At 48.7% G+C, this 26,867-nt stretch overlaps 1 protein-coding gene across 2 annotated transcripts in view; it reads right to left on the bottom strand.

Annotated features, from left to right (window-relative positions):
* xab2 (XPA binding protein 2) overlaps window positions 1–26,867 on the bottom strand; it is a 68,277-nt gene that overhangs the window by 25,176 nt on the left and 16,234 nt on the right. For both annotated transcript variants that reach the window (XM_072491071.1, XM_072491072.1), the window contains 6 exons: window positions 22,739–22,883; window positions 18,159–18,310; window positions 15,816–15,935; window positions 14,110–14,241; window positions 4,520–4,651; window positions 3,267–3,380 (listed from right to left, as the gene is read on the bottom strand). In XM_072491071.1, coding sequence (XP_072347172.1) covers window positions 3,267–3,380; window positions 4,520–4,651; window positions 14,110–14,241; window positions 15,816–15,935; window positions 18,159–18,310; window positions 22,739–22,883 — 795 coding nt within the window. The remainder of the gene's footprint in view (window positions 1–3,266; window positions 3,381–4,519; window positions 4,652–14,109; window positions 14,242–15,815; window positions 15,936–18,158; window positions 18,311–22,738; window positions 22,884–26,867) is intronic.

Raw genomic sequence — 26,867 nt, 5'->3', positions numbered from 1 at the left:
TTTTTCACGGTTTCTGCCTGGACTGCTCTCTAGCTTCCAGGCAAGGGTCTATGATATGGAAGGGAGGGGTCTCTGATATGGGCAGTCTGATGGGGGCAGTGGGATCTGATGGGGGGAGCTGGGGCATGGGCAGGGGTTGTGTTGTGGGGGTGGATCCTCCGATGGACTTTGGGGGAGCCTACGTTACTTACTTACCCCCTTAACCATCTATGGGGTCCCCCGCGTCAGGTCCACGTTGAAAATGGTGCATCACGGAGGCGTGGAGAATCGGGCTTCAAATGACCCATTTGCATCCTCCCACGGGCGTGGGATGAGTAGCTCGCTGCCGCCACTGGCAGGGTCCGGAGCATCGGAATGGGATTGGTGCCCGACGTCAATTCTCCGCCGCATTGGAAACTCCGCTACCAGCAGCGGAGAATACACCCTGTATCTCAGCCTAATCAGGCTGGAGGATGACAAACAATATGTGGGAAGCAGATGTGGCCGGCAAGGTCAGCATTCGATGCCCCCATTCCTAATTGCCCGAGAATTGAGTGGCTTGCTAGGACTTTTCAGAGGGGCAGTTATGAGTCGACCACATTGCTGTGGGTCTCGAGTCACATGTAGGTGTAAGGACCGGGTAAGGACGGCAGATTTCCTTCCCTAAAGGACATTTGTGAACCAGATGGGGTTTTTCCAACAATCAATGATAGTTAGATGGTCACAATTACTGAGACTAGCTTTATATTTTAGATTAATAACAGCACTTCACCTAACATGACGGGTACAAAACTAATCCGGAGAAGCCGAAAGGGAAAAATTCTCAGGTACTCAGAATTCAAAATAGATTTCTTTTCACTCAAATAAATTAAATCATACGATTTGAATCAAGCAAACCAAAAGCACAACGCAGTCAGAGAATTTAATGATTAAATTAATTGGAATTTCAGGTAATTTTAGTTGAACAAATGTGAAATAAGAGGAAATGACACTTTCCCACCAGTTGTGGGATAGCAGGCAGCACTCTCACCTCTTAGTTAGACGGTCATTGGCTCGAACCCCAGTCTAAAGGCACGAGGAGGAAATCTAAACTGATAACTTCAAGTGCCGGGCTGATGGACTGCTGCACTGTTGTGGCAGAGACACAAGGATAAAAACTGTAGCCTTCCTGATTGCTGTGATTCAGTTTAACAGTGGCCAGCGCATTTCCGCATTGCACCATCAGTTTTTTTTGGGGGGGGGGCGGTGAAGCAAACGTAATATGTTTAAATGTGCGGCTCTAACTGTTTTGATTTACCCATCAACACATCAAGGAGCAGGAAGTGCAATTTTGCAGGATACATCAAGCATGACACTGCACATAACGACAAACTCAGCATCATTAAACCATTATTGCTTTCAATTGAAGAGTTGCTAGGAAACAGCAATAAAAGCGTGCACGAGGGCAAGAGACATAACGTTTAATATTGGAGGCAAACGGAGTTAATTTACTTTGTCATTTTCTGGATTACGTGTATTGGCATTTAAAATGCAATTTGGGTGCCTGATTGCTGTTTCTTCCTCTGACATAAACATCATAAAGACTATAAAGTGCTTAGGTAAATCTGTAATGAATGTGGATTTATGACGTTTGCATCCTCCTGTGCCTCGATTTGCTTCAGAACCTGGGTAGCTTATATTCCAACGCTGCAGTTACAATGCCCCAGACGCAGCTTGTCTGAGCATCGGACCGTCCTTAGACTCCAAGCTATGAGGTAATGAGGGGGTGATGTATTTTTAGCAGAGGGATCAACTCCAACTAGCCAGAAGCAGCGAGGTTCAACACGATTGTTACTATAACCCACCACTGTGAATTGGGTGCTAAATGTGCTGTGATAGATTTTTCCATTCTAGCTTTCCCGGAAACACCGTCTTGGTTTAGAACATAGAACATAGAAAATACAGCACAGAACAGGCCCTTCGGCCCACGATGTTGTGCCGAACCTTTGTCCTAGATTAATCATAGATTATCATTGAATTTACAGTGCAGAAGGAGGCCATTCGGCCCTTTGAGTCTGCACCAGCTCTTGGAAAGAGCACCCTACCCAAACTCAACACCTCCACCCAACACCAAGGGCAATTTGGACATTAAGGGCAATTTATCATTAGCCAATTCACCTAACCCGCACACAGACAATGACCCAAGCCGGAATCGAACCTGGGACCATGGATCTGTGAAGCAATTGTGCTATCCACAATGCTACCGTGCTGCCCTTAAGAACAAATAAATCTACACTATATCATTTTCCTGTAATCCATGTACCTATCCAACAGCTGCTTGAAGGTCCCGAATGTTTCCGACTCAACTACTTCCACAGGCCGTGCATTCCATGCCCCCACTACTCTCTGGGTAAAGAACCTACCTCTGATATCCCTCCTATATCTTCCACCTTTCACCTTAAATTTATGTCCCCTTGTAATGGTGTGTTCCACCTGGGGAAAAAGTCTCTGACTGTCTACTCTATCTATTCCCCTGATCATCTTATAAACCTCTATCAAGTCGCCCCTCATCCTTCTCCGCTCTAATGAGAAAAGGCCTAGCACCCTCAACCTTTCCTCGTAAGACCTACTCTCCATTCCAGGCAACATCCTGGTAAATCTTCTTTGCACCTTTTCCAGAGCTTCCGCATCCTTCCTAAAATGAGGCGACCAGAACTGTACACAGTACTCCAAATGTGGCCTTACCAAAGTTTTGTACAGCTGCATCATCACCTCACGGCTCTTAAATTCAATCCCTCTGTTAATGAACGCGAGCACACCATAGGCCTTCTTCACAGCTCTATCCACTTGAGTGGCAACTTTCAAAGATGTATGAACGTAGACCCCAAGATCTCTCTGCTCCTCCACAATGCCAAGAACTCTACCGTTAACCCTGTATTCCGCATTCATATTTGTCCTGCCAAAATGGACAACCTCACACTTTTCAGGGTTAAACTCCATCTGCCACTTCTCAGCCCAGCTGGTCCTATCATGCCACGGGCCCTGTGGCTATTGTCAACACCGCGCAAAAGCATTCCATGCTTCTCACAATGGCCAGGGTCTCTTCTTTCAGGAACGAAGCCAAACTCTTTCCGAAATCGCCTGGGCATTCTCCCGTCTTGGCCTGCAAGCCAACCGTGTTTGAAACTCCAAAGGAACAAACTCCTACACATAGTTTTACAAATCATTCCGGGCCTGACACTTCTGCCAGAATGAAACTTGCCCAGCGCGGCAAAGGTGCAAAAACAGAGAGGAAAGCAGTGACGCACCTTGAAGCTTTCTTCAAAGTAGTTGTGCTCCTCCAGGAACATGGCGTAATTGATGATGATTTGAGGTGTGGCAATTCGGAGATCTATAATTCTGTCGTACACTGCCTTTGTGGACTGGTTTGAAAATAGACGGTTAAAAAAAGAACACGGGTAAGACAATAATTACAAAAATTACGCACATTTCTTTTTTGCTAATCCGCACCGAGCAAAACAGCTTTTTTGGGCAGCGAGTGGTTAGGATGTGGCGTGCTCAGCCTGGGAATGCAGTGGAGGCAGGTTCAATACTAATAAATCTTTATTGTCACAAGTAGGCTTACATTAACACTGCAATGAAGTTACTGTGAAAAGCCCCTAGTCGCCACATTCCGGCGCCTGTTCGGGTACACAGAGGGAGAAATCAGAATGTCCAATTCACCTAACAAGCACGTCTTTCAGGACTCATGGGAGGAAACCGGAGCACCCGGAGGAAACCCACGCAGACACGGGGAGAACGTGCAGACTCCGCACAGACAGTGACCCAAGCCGGGAATCGAACGTGGGACCCTGGAGCTGTGAAGCCACAGTGCTAACCACTGTGCTATCGTGTTGCCCTATGGAGGCTTTCAGAAGCGAATTGGATAATTATCTGCAGAGAAAGCAATTTGCTGAGCGACTGGGATAAGGCGGGGGAATGGGGTTGGGTGAGTTGCTCTTGCGGAGAGCCGGCGCCGACAGGATAGGCTGAATGGCCTCTTTCTGTGCCGTAACCATTCTCGGATTCCAACGACGGATCAACGGGTCTTTCTTTCCCCCATTTGCCACATCGGCTTCTAAAGGGACGGCTACCCTGCTTCCCATCAGCTTTGATCCAAATGCTTTTGTTTTGCTTGATGAGGTTTTCCGCACTTGTGTTCAATTATAGTTTTGATACTTAGCCTGTGATTACACATCCCTGCCGCTGGAGGACCCCAAGCGTCTCAGCAGCAGAGTGATGCTGTCTCGTACACCCGGACAGGAGTATGGCCAAGTTTGAACAGCCTGGCTCCTGTGATGTCAAGGATGTTCAAACCTTCCCTGAACCAGGGTGCCTGCAGCTGGCAATGGAAACTTTTATAGCAGGGGCCCCTCTGACATTGTGCTGCCCCCTTGGGTTTGGCAGCAAGCAGGATCCCACTCTGTCAGCGTGCTAACACAAAAATAATAAACAACGCAATTAAGCCAAATTTTTTGGGCGTGCAAAGCCGGCAACATAAGCAAATTAATTATTTAATCACCTTAAAAGTGCCAAGACTCTCTTCCAGATCTGCTAACATGGACCAGACCTTCAGCGACTTGTAAACTCTGTTCTGGACGGGTTCAGTTGAATCAAAGTACTCCGCTTTCCTTGCCGGTACTGCTGTGGCTCTCTGCGGAGGCAAATGTGATAAAACAAAGATTTAAATTTCCTCTCTACTCTTTCCACCTGCGCATTTGGATAGTGGGACACTCAGAGACAGACAGAAAGATGCAGGCCGACGGGGAGAGATGCAGACGGGGACGTGGAGAGAGGCAGACGGGGATGGGGAGAGAGGCAGTCGGGGAGGGGGAGACAGGTAGATGGGGAGAGAGGCTGACGGGGACGGGGAGAGAGGCAGACGGGGACGGGGAGAGAGGCAGACGGGGAGAGAGGCAGATGGGGAGAGAGGCAGACGGGGACGTGGAGAGAGGCAGACGGGGATGGGGAGAGAGGCAGACGGGGAGGGGGAGACAAGTAGATGGGGAGAGAGGCTGACGGGGACGGGGAGAGAGGCAGACGGGGACGGGGAGAGAGGCAGACGGGGAGAGAGGCAGGTGGGGAGAGAGGCAGATGGGGAGAGAGGCAGACGGGGACAGGGAGCGAGGCAGACGGGGAGGGGGAGAGAGGCAGACGGGGAGTGAGGCAGACGGGGAGTGAGGCAGACGGGGAGTGAGGCAGACGGGGAGGGGGAGAGAGGCAGATGGGGAGAGAGGCAGACAGGGATGGGGAGAGATGCAGACGGGGAGAAAGGCAGGCGGGGACAGGGAGAGAGGCAGACGGGGAACGGGGAGAGAGGCAGACGGGGAACGGGGAGAGAGGCAGACGGGGAACGGGGAGAGGGGCAGATGGGGACGGGGAGAGAGGGGAACGGGGAGAGAAGCAGACGGGGGGAGAGGCAGACGGGGAGTGAGGCAGATGGGGAACGGGGAGCGAGGCAGACGGGGACGGGGAGAGAGGGGGACGGGGAGAGACGGGGAGAGAGGCAGATGGGGAACGGGGAGAGAGGCAGACGGGGAACGGGGAGAGAGGCCAACGGGGAACGGGGAGAGAGGCCAACGGGGAACGGGGAGAGAGGCAGACGGGGATGGGGGGGAAGAGGCAGACGGGGACGGGGAGAGAGGCAGATGGGGACGGGGAGAGAGCCAGACGGGGACGGGGAGAGAGGCAGACCGGGAACGGGGAGAGAGGCAGACGGGGAATGGGGAGAGAGGCAGACGGGGAATGGGGAGAGAGGCAGACGGGGAACGGGGAGAGAGGCAGACGGGGATGGGGGGGGGAGCCAGACGGGGACGGGGAGAGAGCCAGACGGGAACGGGGAGAGAGGCAGACAGGGATGGGGAGAGAGCCAGACAGGGAACGGGGAGAGAGCCAGACAGGGAACGGGGAGTGAGGCAGACGGGGAACGGGGAGTGAGGCAGACGGGGAACGGGGAGTGAGGCAGACGGGGAACGGGGAGTGAGGCAGACGGGGAACAGGGAGTGAGGCAGATGGGGAACGGGGAGTGAGGCAGACGGGGAACGGGGAGTGAGGCAGACGGGAAACGGGGAGTGAGGCAGAAGGGGAACGGGGAGTGAGGCAGACGGGGAACGGGGAGTGAGGCAGACGGGGAACGGGGAGTGAGGCAGACGGGGAACGGGGAGTGAGGCAGACGGGGACGTGGAGAGGCAGACGGGGACATGGGAAAAGGCAGGCAGGCAGGGACAGCCACAATGACAGGCAAAGTGAGAGATACAAATGGACAAGGAGGGACACAGAGCCAGGGACAGACAAACAGTTAGTAAGACAGTTAGAATGGACAGACAGGGACACACAGGGAGAGACACACTGACAGTAAGACAGGCAGACATGGACAGGCACACAGACAGCAAGACAGACAGGCAGATATGGACAGACAGACACACAGACAGTAAGACAGGCAGACATGGACAGACAGACACACAGACAGCAAGACAGACAGGCAAGCAGAGATGGACAGGGAGAGACACAGACAGGCAGACATGGACAGGCAGACACACAGACAGCAAGACAGGCAGACATGGACAGACGGACACAGACAGTAAGACAGGCAGACATGGACAGACACACAGAGAGTAAGACAGGAACAGACATACTGACAGTAAGACAGGCAGACATGGACAATCAAGGACAGACACACAAGACAGTAAGACATACAGACAGGGACAGACAGGGAGAGACACACTGACGGTAAGACAGGCAGACATGGACAGTCAGGGACAGACACACTGACAGATATTCATTGCATACAAGGGAAAATAAAGGGTGCAGTGAAATATTTCAAGTAGCAATAGTCCTAATTGTCCAAGCAATGACCCAGACAGAATCACTCTCAGCTCTTTATGTTAACCACTTGCACTGGTCTATATTTAGTTACACATTATCTTTTTAAACTATACTTGCAAGTTGAGTGAAAACAGGCTTTGCTTGGCTTATTTACTCGACGCACAGGGGGGCAAATTATCACAGAATGTCATAAAGTCACTCGGTGAAGAAACAGCAGCAGAAACCAGAGAGTCGACAGAGCCATTTCCCCAGAGGAAGCAACACTTGGAGCCGGTTTGACATTGCCATCTGCTGACTGAACTGTGCAAACTGCAGCACCGCCCATCTAAACTGAACAAAAGGACGGGGTGGGAGAGAGAGATTAAAGCAGCCATTATTCAGAAATCAAACCTGAGGTGGCATTGCCCATTTTTGGACCAGGCAGTTTTTCAGTGCACTGAAAATCTCTCTGATTGCAAAGCGGAGGTCTTGTAATTCCACGACCCGGGCTCGGAGATGGGGCTACATAGAATCCAAGGTCTTCTAACCAATGTTAATTCGACTCTGCGAAAGCCCAACAAAAATAAATCTGCTTGACTTAAAAACCCATTTCTGTTGTGTCTTGCAATGTGGAATTATGGTTGAGTTTTGGAAGATTTTCAGTTAATTCGCATCAAAAGCTGGGAGTTTTTAAAATTCTTTCATGGGGTGTGGGCGTTGCTTGAAAGCTCAGCATTTGTTGTCCGTCCTGAATTGCTCTTAGACCATAAGATATGAGCAGAATTAGGCCATTCAGCCCATTGAGTCTGCTCCGTCATTCAATCAGGTTGATGTGTCCCTCATCCCCATTCTCCTGCCTTCTCCCCATAACCCCTTTTTAATTACAAAATCCCCTTATTGATCAAGAACACCAGATTTGTGCTTGAGGTGCTGTTACCTCCAGGGCATCAGAACAAGAGCTGGATGGTGACATCAGACAGAATAGAACATAGAACATTACAGCGCAGTACAGGCCCTTCGGCCCTCGATGTTGCACCGACCTGTGAAACCACTCTAAAGCCCATCTACACTATTCCCTTATCGCCCATATGTCTATCCAATGACCATTTGAATGGCCTTAGTGTTGGCAAGTCCACTACTGTTGCAGGCAGGGCATTCCACGCCCTTACTACTCTGAGTAAAGAACCTACCTCTGACATCTATCTCCCCTCAATTTAAAGCTACGTCCCCTCGTGCTAGATATCACCATCCGAGGAAGAAGGCTCTCACTGTCCACCTTATCCAATCCTCTGATCATCTTGTATGCCTCAATTAAGTCACCTCTTAACCTTCTTCTCTCTAACGAAAACAGCCTCAAGTCCCTCAGCCTTTCCTCATAAGATCTTCCCTCCATACCAGGCAACATTCTGCTAAATCTCCTCTGCACCCTTTCCAATGCTTCCACATCCTTCCTATAATGCGGCGACCAGAATTGCACGCAATATTCCAAATGCGGCTGCACCAGGGTTTTGTACAGCTGCAACATGACCTCATGGCTCCGAAACTCAATCCCTCTACCAATAAACGCTAACACACCGTACGCCTTCTTAACAACCCTCTCAACCTGGGTGGCAACTTTCAGGGATCTATGTACATGGACACTGAGATCTCTCTTCTCATCCACACTGCCAAGAATCTTACCATTAGCCTAGTAATCTGTCTTTCTGTTATTCCTTCCAAAATGAATCACCTCACACTTTTCTGCATTAAACTCCATTTGCCACCCCTCAGCCCAGCGCTGCAGCTTATCTATGTCCCTCTGCAACTTGTAACATCCGTCCGCACTGTCCACAACTCCACCGACTTTAGTGTCATCTGCAAATGTACTCACCCATCCTTCTACGCCTTCCTCCAGGTCATTTATAAAAATGACAAACAGCAGTGGCCCCAAAACAGATCGTTGCGGTTCACCACTGGACTCCAGTCTGAACATTTCCCATCAACCACCACCCTTTGTCTTCTTCCAGCTACCAATTTCTGATCCAAACTGCTAAATCACCCTGAATCCCATACCTCCGTATTTTCTGCAGTAGCCTACCGTGGGGAGCCTTTTCAAACGGTTTACTGAAATCCGTATACACCACATCAACTGCTTTACCCTCATCCACCTGTTTGGTCACCTTCTCAAAGAACTCAATAAGGTTTGTGAGGCACGACCTACCCTTCACAAAACCGTGTTGACTATCTCTAATCAAATTATTCTTTTCCAGATGATTATACATCCTATCGCTTATAAACCTTTCCAAGACTTTGCCCACAACAGAAGTAAGGCTCACTGGTCTATAGTTACCGGGGTTGTCTCTACTCCCCTTCTTGAACAAGGGGACAACATTTGCTATCCTCCAGTCTTCAGGCACTATTCCTGTAGACAAAGATGATTTAAAGATCAATGCCAAAGGCTCAGCAATCTCCTCCCTCGCTTCCCAGAGAATCCTAGGATAAATCCCATCCGGCCCAGGGGACTTGTCTATTTTCACACTTTCCAGAATTGCTAACACGTCCTCCTTAACTCAAGCCCTTCTAGTCTAGTAGCCTGAATCTCAGTATTCTCCTCGACAACATTGCCTTTTTACTGTGTGAATACTGACGAAAAATATTCATTTAGCACCTCTCCTATCTCCTCGGACTCCAAGCACAACTTCCCACTACTGTCCTTGACTGGCCCTACTCTTACCCTCGTCATTCGTTTATTCCTGACATAGCTATAGAAAGCTTAAGGGTTATCCTTGATCCTACCTGCCAAAGACATCTCATGTCCCCTCCTGGCTCTTCTGAGCTGTCTCTTTAGGTCCTTCCTAGCTAACTTGTAACTCTCGAGCGCCCTAACTGAACCTTCATGTCTCATCTTTACATAAACCTCCTTCTTCCTCTTGACAAGTATTTTGACTGCTTTAGTAAACCACGGTTCCCTTGCTCGACCACTTCCTCCCTGCCTGACAGATACATACTTATCAAGCACACGCAGTAGGTGTTCCTTGAACAAGGTCCACATTTCCATTGTGCCCATCCCCTGCAGTTTTCCTCTCCATCCGATGCATCCTAAGTCTTGCCTCATCACATCATAATTGCCTTTCCCCCAGATATAACTCTTGCCCTGCGGTATAAAGCTATCCCTTTCCATCACTATAGTAAACGAAATCGAATTGTGGTCACTATCACCAAAGTGCTCACCTGCCTCCAAGTCTAACACCTGTCCTGGTTCATTACCCAGTACCAAATCCAATATGGCCTCGCCTCTCGTTGACCTATCTACATACTGTATCAGGAAACCCTCCTGCACACATTGGACAAAAACGAACCCATCTAAAGTACTCGAAGTATCGCGTTTCCAGTCAATATATGGAAAGTTAAAGTCCCCCATAACAACTACCCTGTTGCTTTCGCTCCTATCCAGAATCATCTTTGCAATCCTTTCCTCTACATTTCTGGAACTTTTCGGAGGCCTATAGAAATCCCCTAACAGGGTGACCTCTCCTTTCCTGTTTCTAACCTCAGCCCTCAGTGGACGAGTCCTCATCAAACGTCCTTTCTGCCACCGTAATACTGTCCTTGACTAACAATGCCACCCCTCCCCCTCTTTTACCACCTTCCCTGCGCTTACTGAAATATCTAAACCCCGGCACCTGCAACAACCATTCCTGTCCCTGCTCTATCCATGTCTCCGAAGTGGCCACAACATCGTAATCCCAGGTACCAACCTATGCCACAAGTTCACCCACCTTATTCCGGATGCTCCTGGCATTGAAGAAGACACACTTTAAACCACCTTCCTGCCTGCTGGTACACTCCTGCAACTTTGAAACCTTACTCATGACCTCACTACTCTCAGCCTCCTGTATATTGGAGCTACAATTCAGATTCCCAAGCCCCTGAACTAGTTTAAACCCTCCCAAAGAGCATTAGCAAATTCCTCCCCCAGGATATTGGACCCCACTGGTCCAGGTGTAGACCAGCCCGTTTGTAGAGGTCCCACTGACCCCAGAATGAGCCCCAATTATCCAGAAATCTGAAACTCTCCCTCCTGCACCATCCCTGTAGCCACGTGTTCAACTGCTCTCTCTCCCTATTCCTCGTCTCGCTATCATGTGGCATGGGTAACAACCCAGAGATAATAACTCTGTTTGTTCTAGATCTAAGTTTCCACCCTAGCTCCCTGAATTCCTGCCTTACATCCCTAACCCTTTTCCTACCTATGTCGTTGGTACCTATGTGGACCACGACTTGGGGCTGCTCCCCCTCGCCCTTAAGGATCCCGAAAACACGATCCGAGACATCACGCACCCTGGCATCTGGGAGGCAACACACCAACCGCGAGTCTCTCTCGTTCCCACAGCATCTCCTATCTATCCCCCTAACTATGGAGTCTTCAATGACTAATGCTCTACTCCTCCCCCCCTTCCCTTCTGAGCAACAGGGACAGACTCTGTGCCAGAGACCTGTACCCCATGGCTTACCCCTGGTAAGTCCCCCCCCCCCCAACAGTATCCAAAGCGGTATACTTGTTATTAAGGGGAACGACCACAGGGGGTCCCTGTACTGACTGCTTCCTCCCAGCCCCTTTCACCGTCACCCATCTATCTTTATTCTTCGGAGTAACTACATCCCTGAAGCTTCTATCTATGACCACCTCTGCCTTCCGAATGATCCGAAGATCATCCAGCTCCAGCTCCAGTTCCCGAACGCGGTTTCTGAGGAACTGGAGATGGGTGCACCTCCCACAGATGAAATCAGCAGGGACACTGATGGCGTCCCTCACCTCAAACATTCTGCAGGAGGAACATTGCACTACCTTCCCTGCCATCCCCTCTACATAAAAAAAAGAGCTTACCTGTTATTCACTCCCCTTCTCAGCAAGCACTCACTCAGCAACCTCTGCGCCCCACACAATAACACCTGAGGGAAAATAAAATAAAAACTACATACCAGTCACCAGCCAATCCCTTACCTGCAGGCCGTGACATCACGGTTCAACTTCTTTCTACTTCTACCTGCCCTCGAGCCGTCCTCTTGATCTTTACAGCGGTTGGGTTTTTTTTGGTTAGAGGAGTGGGTAGGGAGGGAAACACTGAAGAAGTGTTTCGGGTTTAAGTGTCACTTGACAACAGCTCCTCCACAAACCACCTTCAAGTTAGGGTGAGCACAACGGCGTTATGCAAATTTCACCCGCAACAACCAATCAGCAGCTCCGCTCTACTGCCCTCTGCTGGATGCTTGTCTTCACTTAAACAGCGAGGTTCTCTTGCTCAGGTACACCTTCAAGTTAGGATGAGCACAACGGCGTATGCAAATTTCCCCCACAACATCCAATCAGCATCTCCGCTCTACTGCCCTCTGCTGGATGAATAGTTCCTTCTTAGAACATCAGAACTAGGAGTAGGCACTTCAGCCTCTCGAGCCTGCCCCACCGTTCAATACGAACATGGCTGATCCCATCCTGGCCTCAACTCCACCGGCCTGCCTGTTCTCCGTAACCCTTCAACCCGTTTCCAATTAAAAATCTGACTAACCCTTCCTTAAGTTTCCTCACTGTCCCGGCATCCACTCACACTCTGGAGTAGCGAATTCCACAGATTCACCACTCTTTAGGTGAAGTAGTTTTTCCTCATCTCCGTTTCAAATTAACTACCCCTTATCTTGAGACTATGACCTCTCGTGCTAGGGCTCTCTACAGCTCTCTTGAGCGGAGTGGCTGGCTGGGACATTTCAGGTTGCAGTTAAGAGTCGACCACATTTGCGAGCCATGGGGCACTGGAGGAGCAGTTTGAGTTACCCCCGGGAAATGCATTTAGATATATGCAGGTGAGGGCTTTTGTGAGGTGACAGGTCAGGGAATTCCCGTTGCTCGCGGCACAAGAAATTCAAGACAGGGTGATCTCGGGTGTATGGGTCGGGGAGGGCAAGGTGTCGGAAATACACCAAGAGATGAAAGAGGGGGAAGCGCTAGCAGAAGAGTTAAAGGGTAAATGGGAGGAGGAGCTGGGGGAGGAGATCGAGGAAGGTTTGTGGGCTGATGCCCTGGGTAGGGTTAATTCCTCCACCTCATGTGCCAGGCTCAGCCTGATACAATTTAAGGTGGATCACAGAGCGCACTTGACGGGGGCGAGGTTGAGTAGGTTCTTTGGGGTAGAGGGCAGATGTGGAAGGTGTTCAGGGAGTCCGGCGAACCATGTCCATATGTTTTGGTCATGCCCGGCACTGGAGGGGTTCTGGAGAGGAGTGGCGGGAGCAATATCTCAGGTGGTGAAAGTCCGGGTCAAGCCAAGCTGGGGGCTAGCAATATTTGGAGTAGAGGACGAGCCGGGAGTGCAGGAGGCGAAAGAGGCTGGCATTCTGGCCTTTGCGTCCCTAGTAGCCCGGCGAAGGATCTTGCTAATGTGGAAAGAGGCGAAGCCCCCTAGCCTGGAGGCCTGGATAAACGACATGGCTGGGTTCATAAAGCTGGAGAGGATTAAGTTTGCCTTGAGAGGGTCTGCGCAGGGGCTCTACAGGCGGTGGCAACTGTTCCTAGACTATCTTGCGGAGCGTTAGAGGAAGGCCGGTCAGCAGCAGTAGCAACCCTGGGGGGGGGGGGGATTGCTTGGGGAGATGGATGAGCAGGAGATAACATGAAGGGTGGGGGAAACTGGCACGTGCGGACGAGAGCCAGTGTATAAAGCTATGTAAATATACCATTTTGCCATGTATATATCTTGCTCAGTGCGATTTTGTGTTATTTTGTTACGGGGGGGGGGTTATTGTTTGTAAGGGGAAAAAATTGTGTTGTTAAAAAACTTTAATAATATATATATATTTTTTAAAAAGAGTCGACCACTTTGCTGTGGGTCTGAGTCACATGTCGGCCAGACCGGGTAAGGTTGGCAGATTCCCTTCCCTGAATGACATGAGGGAACCGGGTGGGTTTTTATGACAATCGACGATGGCTTCAAGGTCACCATTACCGAGACTAGCTTTCATTCCAGATTCCTTTTGGTTGGATTTATTAATCAAATTTAATTTCCACCAGCTGCGTTGGTGGGAGTTGAACCATTGCCCCCAGAGCATTAGCCTGGCCCTCTGGGTTACTAGCCCTGTGGCATTGCCACTGTTCCACCATACCCCTCTAAAGTGAGGCGCAATCTCCATTCCCGACACTGCCCACCATTTTAGATTTAGGAAAGGCGCTAAGGGTTTATTCTTAAACAAAAAATAATTCATGCGCATTACTTAAATTAAAAACTATACGGGAAAATAATTTTGTGAAAGTGATTGGCAGGACACTCAAAGGCATACCCTCAACAATCGAAGTGCCTCGTCATAATTTTCATGTCGCAGTTCCATCTCCCCATATTCACACCAAACGCCGGCAAGGTCGTCAACATGTTTGAAATTTACTTTCGTGGCTTTTTCGAATATAGTCCGAGCCTGAAACATAAGCAGATTCTGTTTGTTCGATGAACATTCTTATCCTTTCTCGTCCCAGCAGCCAAGCCTGCAAAAGGACCATCATCCTATGAGGAAAGGTTGGACAGGCTAGGCTTATACCCCGCTGGAGTATAGCAGAAGAGGGGACTTGATTGAAACACAGAAGATTCTGAGGGGACTTGACAGGGTGGATGTGGAGAGGATGTTTCCTCTAGTGGGAGAATCTAGAACTCAGGGTCTCCGTTTGTAAAAGAAGGGGTCGCCCACTTAGAGCGGAGATGGGGAAAAGTAAAGCTCTCAAGACACTTTGGAATTCCTTTCCTCAAAAGGCATTTGAGGCAGAGTCCTTGAATATCCTTGAGGTAGATGGGTTCTTGATATGGAAGAAGCTATCGCGGGGTAGGCCAGAATGTGCAGCTGAGGTTAACATTGGATTAAAAACGATCTTATTCAATGGAGGAGTCGGCTCGCGGGGCCTACTCCTAATTTGAACGCTCGTGTCATGGAAGGTTCCGGGTTCCGTTCAGGTGCTCATGAACAGTTTGCTTTAATTGGTCTTAGTGCAGCTCGGCGAGAAGGCCAAGAAGACAAAAGATACGAATCCGACTTATTTTAAAAAAATAAATTTAGAGTACCCAATTATTTTTTTCCAATTAAGGGGCAATTTAGTCTGGCCAATCCACCTGCCCTGCCCACTCAGACATGAGGAGAAAGTACAAACTCCACAAGGACTCTGATGATGAGTGGGGGGGGGGGGGGGGGGGGGGGGGGGGGAACTGGCTTTGATTCCACCATCATCAACACCCACTACAGAGCTGCCACTACCCATCAAAACAAACACCAACAAGCGTTCAATGCCTTCTGGAGATGAAGGGAGAAAAGTGAACGGGAGGTGCCAAATGTTGAGGAGCATCTTGCAATCCTCAGCACATAATAAAATGTCACAGCACAGTGGTACTGTTAATTGTACATTAATTGTGTTTAACTGAATGCAAGTGTGGGCATTAACTTGGGGGGGGGGTCCATTTCTATCCTTCACCAGCTGTCTTTCTGGAGTAAACACCACATACAACATTGATTGATTGATTAATTTTTACGTACCAATTGATACATACAGGTTTTGTTACAAGGTGAGAATGTAGGAATCTCTTTTTCTATCAACTGCTACGTCTCCCCCATCCATCTGTGCTCATCATAAGGATATTAAGTGTTTGGAAATGGAAGACCTCCCAAATTAAGCACCCAGGGTCAAAACCAAGCACATCTAAGGTCAAGAAAAGCTCCCTCTACTTTCCCTTAGTAAGGAGGCTCAGTTCCAAATCTCAAATGCGACTAGATATCTTCCAAATCATTCCATTTGCCATACTAGCCACCTGAGGCTGCTGAGTGAGGCTGCCAATTAGGGAGTTTTGTGGGTTCACCCTCACGAGGAACTGTATTTTACAAATGTCTCCTAACAGCCAGCCTTGCATCTCATCAATTTCCACCGAGTCCAAGATGAAAGGACAGTAATCAAACCCGTTGCACCATCCCCTTCCTCAAAAGCTTTAAGGTACAACAAAGGTCCAACTTACATCCTGAATTTGACCATTCTCTTCGTAAAACTTTGCAAATGAAACCCAGAGTGAATGTGGTTTTCCAGTCGCTTTTAAGGGGTCAACCGTCTGCACAGATTCTGTGTATGTGCTTATGATCTGTAATGGAGAAAAACGATTATCCAAGAGCAAACATTTCATTTCCTCCTGTCACCTACACCCTGGGCTAGTATACGGTCAATTCCAGTCCCACTTGACCCGGAGTCGCAACACAGGTGAAGTTAGATTTTATTTAAAATACCCGAGGGCCTTGGTTGAGCCCAATAAGTTACAGCCACCAAGTTTGTAACTTTAAAACACAAGTAATCTTTTATTATTTAGATTATAATTAAACGATAGAAACTGTAACTATCTAATGCCCCTTTCCCAACCCCCCCACTCTCTGATCTCACACACGCACGTGCACTTAGGTGCCCATGTGCACACACACACACACGCATGCACACAGAGACAAACAACAGAGGGGAACAGGTGGTGGAAAGGGAAAGAAAATATTCATAAAACTAAAAGGATAAGGATCCTTGATGCACTGGGATGACTTCTAGTCAATGCCTTTCTGAAGTTCAGAATTTCTTTTTGGTACTTCTGCCTTCTTGGCTTGAGATAGTTTTGTTTGTCAAGGTTGTCTACTTTCTCTGCAGACTTGGCATAATTTCAAGTTTACAGCGAAGAATGCGCCAGGCACTCACTGCTTTCAGAACAATAGAGCAGTTCTTTCATTTCAGCAAACAGGGGCGGGAGAGAGAGAGTGTGAGTTTGTGAGAGTGTGAGTGAGAGCACGAGCGAGAGAATGTGAGACAGTGCGAGAGGATTCCTTTCACTTCCAAGGTCTAAACACTTCTGCTAAGTTCACTCAGAAAGCATCACGCAGGAACCAATAACTGACCGCTGTCAGGCAGAACATTGCCCCTGGCCAACCTGATGGTTGCCAGTTAACCAATCGAAACGACTTCCTCCATAGCTGCACTCAATACTGAAGAGTCTGACTTCTCACTTACAAAGTACAAAACCTGGGAACACAGTGTCCTGGCAAGCAGGCTGTTTCAACTGTGAGCCTTCTGCTTAAAGGCACATCCCAATTACAAGTCCACGGACCAAAATAATACAATAAAACAAATGGGAACAAAGAAAATAAACAGGAAGGACCCATTAAAAGCAAAATGAAGTTGCCTGATGAGATGTGTTAATATAGTGGTTTGGAATCACAAAGTGCTGTGTCACAACTGCCATGGTGCTTCCAATGTCAGAGGAAATGTAGCATCAAAGCCTGAAGGAAGTTGCAAGAACGAAGAGTGTCAGCCATGATCTCACTTGAGTGTTGAGCAGACTCGAGGGACTAATGGTCCATTGTTCTTATATGTCTGTGATGCCACCGAGCTCATGCAGCTGGCCAGTAAATGACATTAACAGAGATCACCGGCCTTTCCTCGTCGACCATCTGTTTTCTGCATGGACACTTGGGTTTCCCAAATCCCCCTTCAAGCTGCTTATAAACGGGGCCTTGGAAGACAACCGTGGACATGGAGATCATGGGGCTACTTAGCAAAGGGCCACTTGCCTCTTGCGTGAATGTTAGCTGGAGATGCTTAGAAACTGTGCATTTGTGTATATTTTTCTCTTGTGAAGCAGCCTTCATGAAGAAAAGACCAGTTCAAAGGGACAGTGTAGTTATAATAGCCATTAAACATTACACCACTATTAATACAGCACATCTCAGTACTAGCAGCTAAATACTTTAGTTTTTTTGTTTCCTACCTTTTCAAATCAACTTAGCTGTGCACCTTTTGAATCGGAACAATTACTACCCTTTGTTGACATTGGGTGCAATCAGTGTCTACATTCAGATAACTTCCCGGTAAACTGAGTAATCTCAAAGATGGACCACTGTGGAGGATATCCCCTGGTAGAAAAAGCTAGATCGGTGAAGAAGTGGCGATAAGTTTGGAAGGCTGCATGCTGCAGGTGGAAGGAAGGCGATCGACAGGAATCAGAATTGGAAAACTGGGATGGAATGATTTGGACCGTGCAGGAGATCGTGATTTGATCGGACTGAGGAAGAAGGGAGGGACTAGCTTGTAGAATGCTACAGTAAAATAGGTCAGTTACCTCACAACTAGTTTCATGAATTGAAACCAGCCCCGTGACAACTTGGAAGCAACGTAGATGTGTCAATAGAATTGCAAGTGCACCATGTGCATAAACAAATTCTGCATTTTTAACTGTTTCTCATGCAGCATCGTTTACCGGTGACTCATGTCCTGGGGTTTACTCTAAAGGGATATGGAAGGGAAGTCTGATGCCTCCAAGAATAGGCTTCCTCACCTCTCGCGGTTTTCCTTCGTACAGTTTGACGCGCTTATGCCACTCGTGCACATTGTGTGGGTTCTGGCGAAGCAGCACGCTGTTCAGAAGGAGGGGACGCCTGTTTATCAGCTGCTCAAACCGAGCCAATCGCAGCTCCAGGTCGATATCATCTGTTAATAAACGGAAGCACGAGTTACTGCCACTGGCAACATCACACAGGGCCCAGTGAAAACCTCACCGTATACATTTGTGTCAAGGGGTAACCCCATAATCACAGATAGCCCAGGGGGATGTTAGAAGATCCCCCCCCCCCCCCCCCCCCCCCCGTTTTTTAATAATTTAGAGAACCCAATTTTTTTCCAATTAAGGGGAAATTTAGCGTGGCCAATTCACCTACCCTGCACATCTTTGGGTTGTGGGAGTGAGATGCACGCAGACACAGGGAGAATGCCAGGGACCCCGGTTTGATTCCCGGCTTGGGTCACTGTCTGTGCGGAGTCTGCACGTTCTCCCCGTGTCTGTGTGGGTTTCCACCAGGTGCTCCGGTTTCCTCCCACAAATCCCGAAAAACGTGCTGTTAGGTGAATTGGACATTCTGAATTCTCCCTCTGTGTACCTGAACAGGCGCCGGAATGTGGCGACTAGGCAGTAACTTCATTGCAGTGTTAATGTAAGCGTACTTGTGACACGAATAAAAATTATTATTTTGTGCAAACTCCACGCAGACAGTGACCCGGGTCCCAGGATCGAACCCAGATCCTCGGTGCCGTGAGGTAGCAGTGCTAACCACTGTGCCACCCCAGACCTGTACAAGACAACGCTATAACTGCATAAATGCCAGCTAGGTTGCAGCTGGAGTACTGAGTGCAGTTCTGGTCAGTGCAGTACAAAAAAGATGTGATCTCACCAGAGGGTGTGCAGAGGAGGTTACGAGGATGTTGTCAGAAATGGAGAATTTTAACCATGAGCTGGGGTTGTCTTCTTTGAAACGGAAGAGACTGAGGGGGGATTTAATGGAGGTGTGTAAAATTATACGGGGCAGGCATGGAATGGATATAGAGGACCCACTTCCCTTAGCAGAGAGGTTAATAACAAAGGGTATGGATTTAAAGCAATTGAAGAGTTAGATGGGGAAATTGAGAAGAAAATCCTTCGCTCAGTCGGTGGAGGAGTTCTGGAACTCACTGCCTGATGGGATGGTAGAGGCAGGAACCCTCTTTCAAAAAGCATGCACTTCAGTGGCCGACAGGGGCCATGGTCCCAGAGCTGGAAAGCAAGTCAGGCTGGAAAGCTCTTTCATGGCTGATACAGACATGATGGGCTAAATGGTTACCCTCAGTAACGCTAATTTTCTATGTGAGGAACAGGACATTGCGTTGATTCGGATGAATTTGTAACCGGTGCATGATTTTCATAACTCAGATGCCCTATTGGAAAAGCCCGAGGTGTGAAATAATAATTAGGAGCAAATATAGTGAGAAATGTGGAGCATGTTATTGATAACAGATCAAAATATTCTCTCATTAAATGACAGACATGCAGGAAAGTCCTTGTGGCATAAAAACTTTATTCAGAAGATTCATTGTTATGCTAAAAAAACAAACCAATATAATTCCTTGAAAAGGCAAAGTTAATTCAATGACATTACCATCACTAAGCCCTCCCACTATCAACATCCTGGGGGTTACCACCGACCAGAAACCGAACTGACCAACCATATAAAATACTGTGGCTACAAGAGCAGGTCAAAGGCTAGGAGCCTGCCTCTGGTAACTCACCCTCCTGACTCCCAAAAGCCTGTCTACCATCTAGAATTAATAATCTTTATTGTCACAAGTAGGCTTACATTAACATTGCAATGAAGTTACTGTGAAAAGCCCCTAGTCGCCACACTCCGGCACCTGTTCGGGTACATGGAGGGAGAATTCTGAATGTCCACATTACCTAACAGCACGTCTTTCGGACTTGTGGGAGGAAACCGGAGAGCACCCGGAGGAAACCCACGCAGATACAGGGAGAACGTGCAGACTCCGCACAGACAGTGACCCCAAGCCGGGAATCGAACCCGGGACTCTGGTGCTGTGAAGCAACAGTGCTAACCATAGTCAGAAGTCTGTTGGAATGCTCTTCACTTTCCTGGATGAGCGCAGCTCCAACAACACTCGAGGAGCTCAGCACCATCCAGGAGCTCGTCCTTTAACATTCACTCCCTCCACACAGGGGCAGCTGTATGCACCATCTACTGCACTGCCGCAGCTCACCCAAGCTGCGTCAACAGCACCGTCCAAATCCACAACCTCTACCGCCTAGGACGACACGGGTAGCAGATGCATGTGAACACCACCATCTGAAAATTCCCCTCAAAGCCACTCACCACCCTGACTGGGAACTACATCGACGTTATTTCACGGTCGCTGGGTCAAAATCGTGGAACACCCACTTCCCTCCCCCCTCCCTCCCCCCCGCAGCACCTCCCTAACAGCACCGCAGGTGCACGTACATCACATGAACTGCAGCAGTTCAAGAAGGCAGTTCACCACCACCTTCTCAAGCACAATTAGGGACTGGCAAAAAAATTCCACCCTCGTCAGTCACGCCCACATCCTGCGAATGAATAAATGAACTGAAAGAAAAATATTCAATAACTGTAGTATTTGGGGGGCAGCACGGTGGCGCAGTGGTTAGCACTGCTGCCTCACGGCGCTCAGGACCCGGGTTCGTTCCTGGCCCCGGGTCACTGTCCGTATGGAGTTTGCACATTCTCCCCGTGTCTGCGTGGGTCTCATCCCCAGAACCCAAAGATGTGCAGGGTAGGTGGATTGGCCACGCTAAATTATATCTTAATTGGGAAAATAAATTGGGTGCTCTAAAAAAAATTTAAATCTGTAGTATTTGCAAATTAGGTAGGGATTCAATTATTCATTCATGAACTTCCCTCAGCCGAAATTTGTTAATGAACAAGAGATGTAGTGACCTTGGAGATTACAGGGATTAATAGCGGGTCTATCTGAAAATGAAAATCGCTTATCTGAGCAAGTTTATACAAAGCTGAACCAGGAAGGAAAAGAGAATTTTGAATTGTACAATGTTACACTGTCAGAAAAGTGTTGGAACCATATTCAGTAATTTTCAGAAAGGGATTGGATACATATACTTGCGAAGATTTACTACAACACTACAGGGCATTGGTGAGATTGCGCGTAAGTAAACTTTACTTTTGGCCTCCTTGCTACAGTGGGGTTATACTTGCACTGGAGACAATTCAGAGACTGTTCACTCGGTTGATTCTTGGGATAAGGGGATTGTCTTACAAGGAGAGGCGTAGCAGGTTGGCTTACATTTAGAAGAATGCGATGTTACCTTATTAAACCGAACAAGATTCTTGAGGGGGCTTTGCAGCGTGGATGCGGAGAGGACCTTTCTCCCCTGGGGGGGGGGGAATCTAGAACAGTTTCAAAATAAGTGCTTTCCCATTTGAGACGCCCTGGAGAGCAGCAGAGGCTGGGTCATGGAAATATTCAAGACCGAGTTAAGACTTTTTGGGTGGGATTTAAAAGGTTATGGGGGAACAGGGTAAAAAGCGATCAGATCAGCCATGATCTTACTTTTATTTCCCATTTTTTCTTTCATAGGATGCAAGCATCACTGGAAAGGCCAGCATTTGTTCCCCATCCCTAACTGCCCTTGGATGGCTTGGCCATTTCAGAGGGCAGTTAAAAGTCAACCCCGTTGCTGTGGGTCTTTTTTAAAATTCATTTCCGGGATGTGGGCATTGCTGGCTAGGCCAGCATTTATTGCCCATCCCTAGTTGCCCTTCAGAAGGTGGTGGTGATCTTCTTGAGCCACTGCAGTCCCCGAGGCATAGGGTGCTGTTAGGGAGTTCCAGGATTTTACTCAGCGACAGTCCGGAGTTACGTGTGGGCCAGTCAAGATAAGGCAGCAGATTTCCTTCCCTAAAGGGGCATTAGTGAGGCAGATGGGTCTTCACGACAATCGATGATCGTTTCATGATCACCATTACTGAGACTGGTTTTCGATTCTAGATTTATTAACTGAATTTAAATTCCACCAGCCGCCATGGTGGGGAGTTCCCAGGGCATTCCCCTAGGCCTCTGCCTTACAGATATCCGTAATGGAATGGTGGAGTCAGTTTGAGAGGCCAAATGGCCTACCCTTTATGTTCTTATGAAAAGGAAATATTGGGAGGGCGATAGGGAAAAGAGCAGTGGAGTGTGACTAAATGGATCACTCTTTCAAAGAGCTAACACAGGAATGATTGGCAGAATGGCCTGCTTTGGTATTGTCCGATGTTCATTGGCGTCAATGAGCTGAATTGTAAAAAATGAACAATGAGGTGGTGGTTGCTGATGGAGACAGCATCCTGCTAGAAAGCGACATGCATGAATATCTAGTATGGACAAGACTGCAGATGCTGCGTTATTAACCTGCCGACACGGACGCTACGGGCTTCCTAGCTAGAAAGGCTGAACTGATGGAAGATCGACAGCTTGTTGGGTCCAGCGTAACAAAGAGGGAAAATTAAATGAAATTGAATAAAAACGAGGGAAAAAAACCCCGCAACGTAAAAGTGACTTTACCTTCCTCAGCTTGCCCCATTTCTGCTGTGGTTTCCATCTTCGCTGCAATCATGCTCTCCTCAAACTGCGCGTAGCTATCAAACACCTGTGTGAAATCTCGAACTGTCATCACTGTTTGTATCGCCTCTTCATACACGTCTCTGGCCTACAAGAGATTGCAGAGTTTTTGCTTGCTCGCTGAAAATCAGAATGTGCAAACCAGTGGGATGGGGAGGAGAGGAAGAGAGCGGCGAGTGTGTAAACACTGGGATTGAGTGCGTGCATGTGCCCAGGAAGGCGGTGAAGGAAACAGTATGTGTGCATATATCCAATGATTAAGGTGAAGGGATGGCTACATAATTGCCCAGGGTAAGGGTGAAAATATGGGCACAAGATGTAAAGGCAAAATCTAGGGCATACCATGCTGCCAAAGCTAGTGGTAAGTTGGAGGATTGGGAGAAATTTAAGGTTCAGCAAAAGGTTACTAAAAATAAAATAAAACGGGCTGAAATTGGCAAGTCATGTTGCAGCTGTATAGAACCTTAGTTAGGCCACACTTGGGAGTAAAGTGTTCAATTATGGTCGCCAAACTACCAGAAGGACATGGAGGCTTTAGAGAGGGTGCAGAAGAGATTTACCAGGATGTTGCCTGGTATGGAGGGCATTAGCTATGAGGAGCAGTTGAATAAACTCGGTTTGTTCTTACTGGAGCGAAGGCGGTTGAGGGGCGACCTGATAGAGGTCTACAAAATTATGAGGGGCATATAGACAGAGTGGATAGTCATAGGCTTTTCCCCGGGGTAGAGGGGTCAATTACTAGGGGGCATAGGTTTAAGATGCTAGGCACATGGTTTAGCGGAGATGTACGTGGCAAATGTTTTTACACAGAGGGTAGTGGGTGCCTGGAGCTCACTGCCGGAGGAGGTGGTGGAAGCAGGGACGATAGTGACGTTAAAGGGGCATCTTGACAAATACATTACTAGGATGGAAGAGAGGGATACGGACCCCGGAAGTGTAGAAGATTTTAGTTTAGACTGGCAGCATGGTCGGCGCAGGCTTGGAGGACTGAAGGGCCTGTTCCTCTGCTGTACTTTTCTTTATTCTTTGCTCTATGAAACATGCACGCTGACAGGGTGCTTGCAAAGACGCCAACCTCATCTCAATTTGGAAATCACAAGAATCCTCTGATTATCCAAAAATACTGGAACAGAAAGGTCTAGACATGGTTTACTCAACGTTACAGAGATGAAAAGCTATATCGGTAGGAAGAAAGACTTCTGAAGTAAGGGCTTCATTCATTTAAGCTGAAAAAGTTTAAGGCGCGACTTGCTACAGCTGTTACGGTTATGATACAGTTATCATTGGTTCCACTGGTTGGTGAGATGGTAACAAATAGCAGAAAAAATCATCAGAAAAACAATTAATGGGGAAACTAGAATAGCCGCACGGTTAGAATAAGGATTTTCTGCCAGAAAACAGATTCCATTCTTTGATGAGATAATTAGCTAACTACTGATAGTAGGGCATGAAAGATATGAGAAAGATGTGCGGTGCCAGACTCGCCTCCATATTCCTTCAAAGCGTTAAATGCTTGAATTCTGAAAAGTCAGTTTTCATATATTGTTCGAAATGCAAGCACTGCCCAGGAAACCTCAAGGAGAATAAATAAACCTAACAATGTGAAGGCTCATTGATCTAGGGGCCTCACTGCCAACCATGCATGAAACAACAGTAGAACCAGGGACTGGGATCATTGATAGGACTCCGAACCACACTGAGGATGACGGGTACTGTCTTAAAGCGCATGCATTTCATAACTGCTGCAAAACATCCCGCCAAGTTTAAAAACTATCAGGAACAATCAAACAGACTCTTTTCCCCAGAGAAGAAAAGGCTGAGGGATGACCTAATAAAAGTCTTTAAAATTATGAAGGGGGTCGATAGAGTGAACACAAATAAGATGCGGGAGAGTGCAAAACTACCGGCCAGAAAAATGTTGAATTTATTAGTGACTAAGAATGGTCCTGCAGCGCAGCGGGAAGTGATCCCGCCTCTGTGTCAGACGCTCTGGGTTCAAGTCACACTCAAGGACTTGATCGCCAAGGAAGGTGCGTTCATAACGCAGCCAAATAGAGTTGAGTAACAACATGTAAAATTCTTCCAACACGCGCCAATGGCAGGCGTTAAGTTTGGGAGAGATTCATGTGATGGAAAGAACATTGGAGCCTCTACTATGAGTAGCGTGGCTCCAGACTGAAACATGCATGGAGAAGGGCAGGCTGCCACAGCAACCCAGCCTCCTTGGGGGTAGGGGAGCTAGTTGGCTGGTGTGGATCAGATTGGTGCCAACACCATGGAGTGCGACCACCGTTCAAGCTGGGGTGGATTCAGGACCTGCTTCTCCAGTGAAGATCATGGCGCTGTGGTTAGGAGCGGCCTTTGGGAAGAAAACTGTAGAAAATCTTAACGAATACTGGAGAAATCTCTTTACCCAGGGCAATTAGAAATCTGAAATAAAAACAGAAAATACTGGAAATACTCAGCAGGTCAGGCAGCATCAGTGGAGGCAGAAACACAATCTTGAAACATTAACTGTGTTTCTCCATGGACTTCCGGTTGCGGCAGGGATGAGCTAGCCGCACGTTTCGGCGGCTCCAGCTCCGATGGAACTTCGGGCTCTTTTAAGAGCCCCAACGGGCACTTGTCGGCCGTAAAACCCGGTGCGAGGCGCGAGGGAAGGGAGCCCCCCCCGAAAGACGGAGGGAAAAACCGGCGCCGGCGGCTGCAGCCCGGAGAATCTGCAGCCAGAAGATCAGAGAGAGGGAGGGAGGGAGTGAAACAAAATGGCGGCGGAGAAACCACAGGTGACATGGGGGCCTGAGCAGGACGAGGTGGTGAGACGGTGCGTGGACCTGCTGAAGAAGGAGGTAATGACCCCGTTGTTACAGGCTATTGAGGGGCTTAAGGAGACTTTAAAGACCCAGGAGACGGAACTTTGCGTGGTGGAGCAGAAGGTGTCAGGTATTGAGGACGAGGTCCTGGGCCTGGCGGTCAAGACTCAGACGCACGAGGCACTTCATAAAAAGTGTGCTGACAGGATTGAGGCCCTTGAAAATGGAGCGCGAAGGAAGAACCTTAGGGTACTAGGTCTCCCGGAGGGTGTGGAAGGAGTGGACTGTGGAGCGTACGCAAGAAAGATGCTGAGCTCACTGATGGGTGCTGAGGCCCCTGCGGGCCCCATGGAGGTGGAGTGGGCAAATCGGATCCCGGCGAGAAGGCCAAAAGCGGAGAACCACCGAGGGCGATAATCGTGCGATTCCACCGCCTTAAGGACAGAGAAGAGGTCCTGAGATGGGCCAAAAAGGTGCGGAGTAGCAGATGGGAGAATGCGGTGGTAAGGATCTACCAGGATTGGAGTGCGGAGGTGGCGAGGAGGGCGAGCTTCAACCGAGCCAAAGAGGTTTTGCACAAAAGGAAGGTGAAGTTTGGGATGCTGCAGCCGGCAAGACTATGGGTCACGTATCAGGAGAGACATTATTATGTCGAGACGGCGGAGGAAGCATGGTCCTTCATCAATGAAGAGAAACTGGACCGGAACTGAGGGACTGATGCTGCAGGGAACTGTTATTGTTGTTATTATTGTTTTTGTTAATGGGATGGTGAAAGTTAAGCGAGAAGGAAACAGGGAAGGGGGGGGACACTGGGGAAATGTGGGCGCCGGTGAGGGGGGGAGAGGCGGGACATAGTCAGAGAATGGGGAAGGAGAGGGGGAGGGGAAAGGGAGCTGCGCCATAAGAGGCGGGTTAAGTAAAGGGATGTTCCCGCGCCAGAAAGAATAAGGCGGGAAAACAGGCGCAAGGCGGATGGGAGTTCCCTCACACCGGGGGGGCCGAGGAACGAGCAGGAGTAGCCAGGGTCAGTTGAAGTCAGCTGACTTACGGAAGAGATATGGGGGGAGCAATCAAACTAGATAGGGAGGGGGGAAGGGGACAACTGGGTTGCTCCTGCGGAAATCCAAAAGGAAATGGCTAAAGAGGTGGTCGGGGGCGGAATGCGACGCTGGGGGAGCGAGCGGGAGCACGGAGGCGGGATATGGGACTGGCCTGGAGAAGGTAATGGCTAGTTGACACGGGAGGGGGGCAGGTAGCCC

Source organism: Scyliorhinus torazame, chromosome 27, assembly GCF_047496885.1.
Source record: "Scyliorhinus torazame isolate Kashiwa2021f chromosome 27, sScyTor2.1, whole genome shotgun sequence".
Lineage (NCBI taxonomy): Eukaryota > Metazoa > Chordata > Chondrichthyes > Carcharhiniformes > Scyliorhinidae > Scyliorhinus > Scyliorhinus torazame.
The sequence above is the reverse complement of the archived record's forward strand: the minus strand, read 5'-3'. Positions and strand labels throughout refer to the sequence as shown.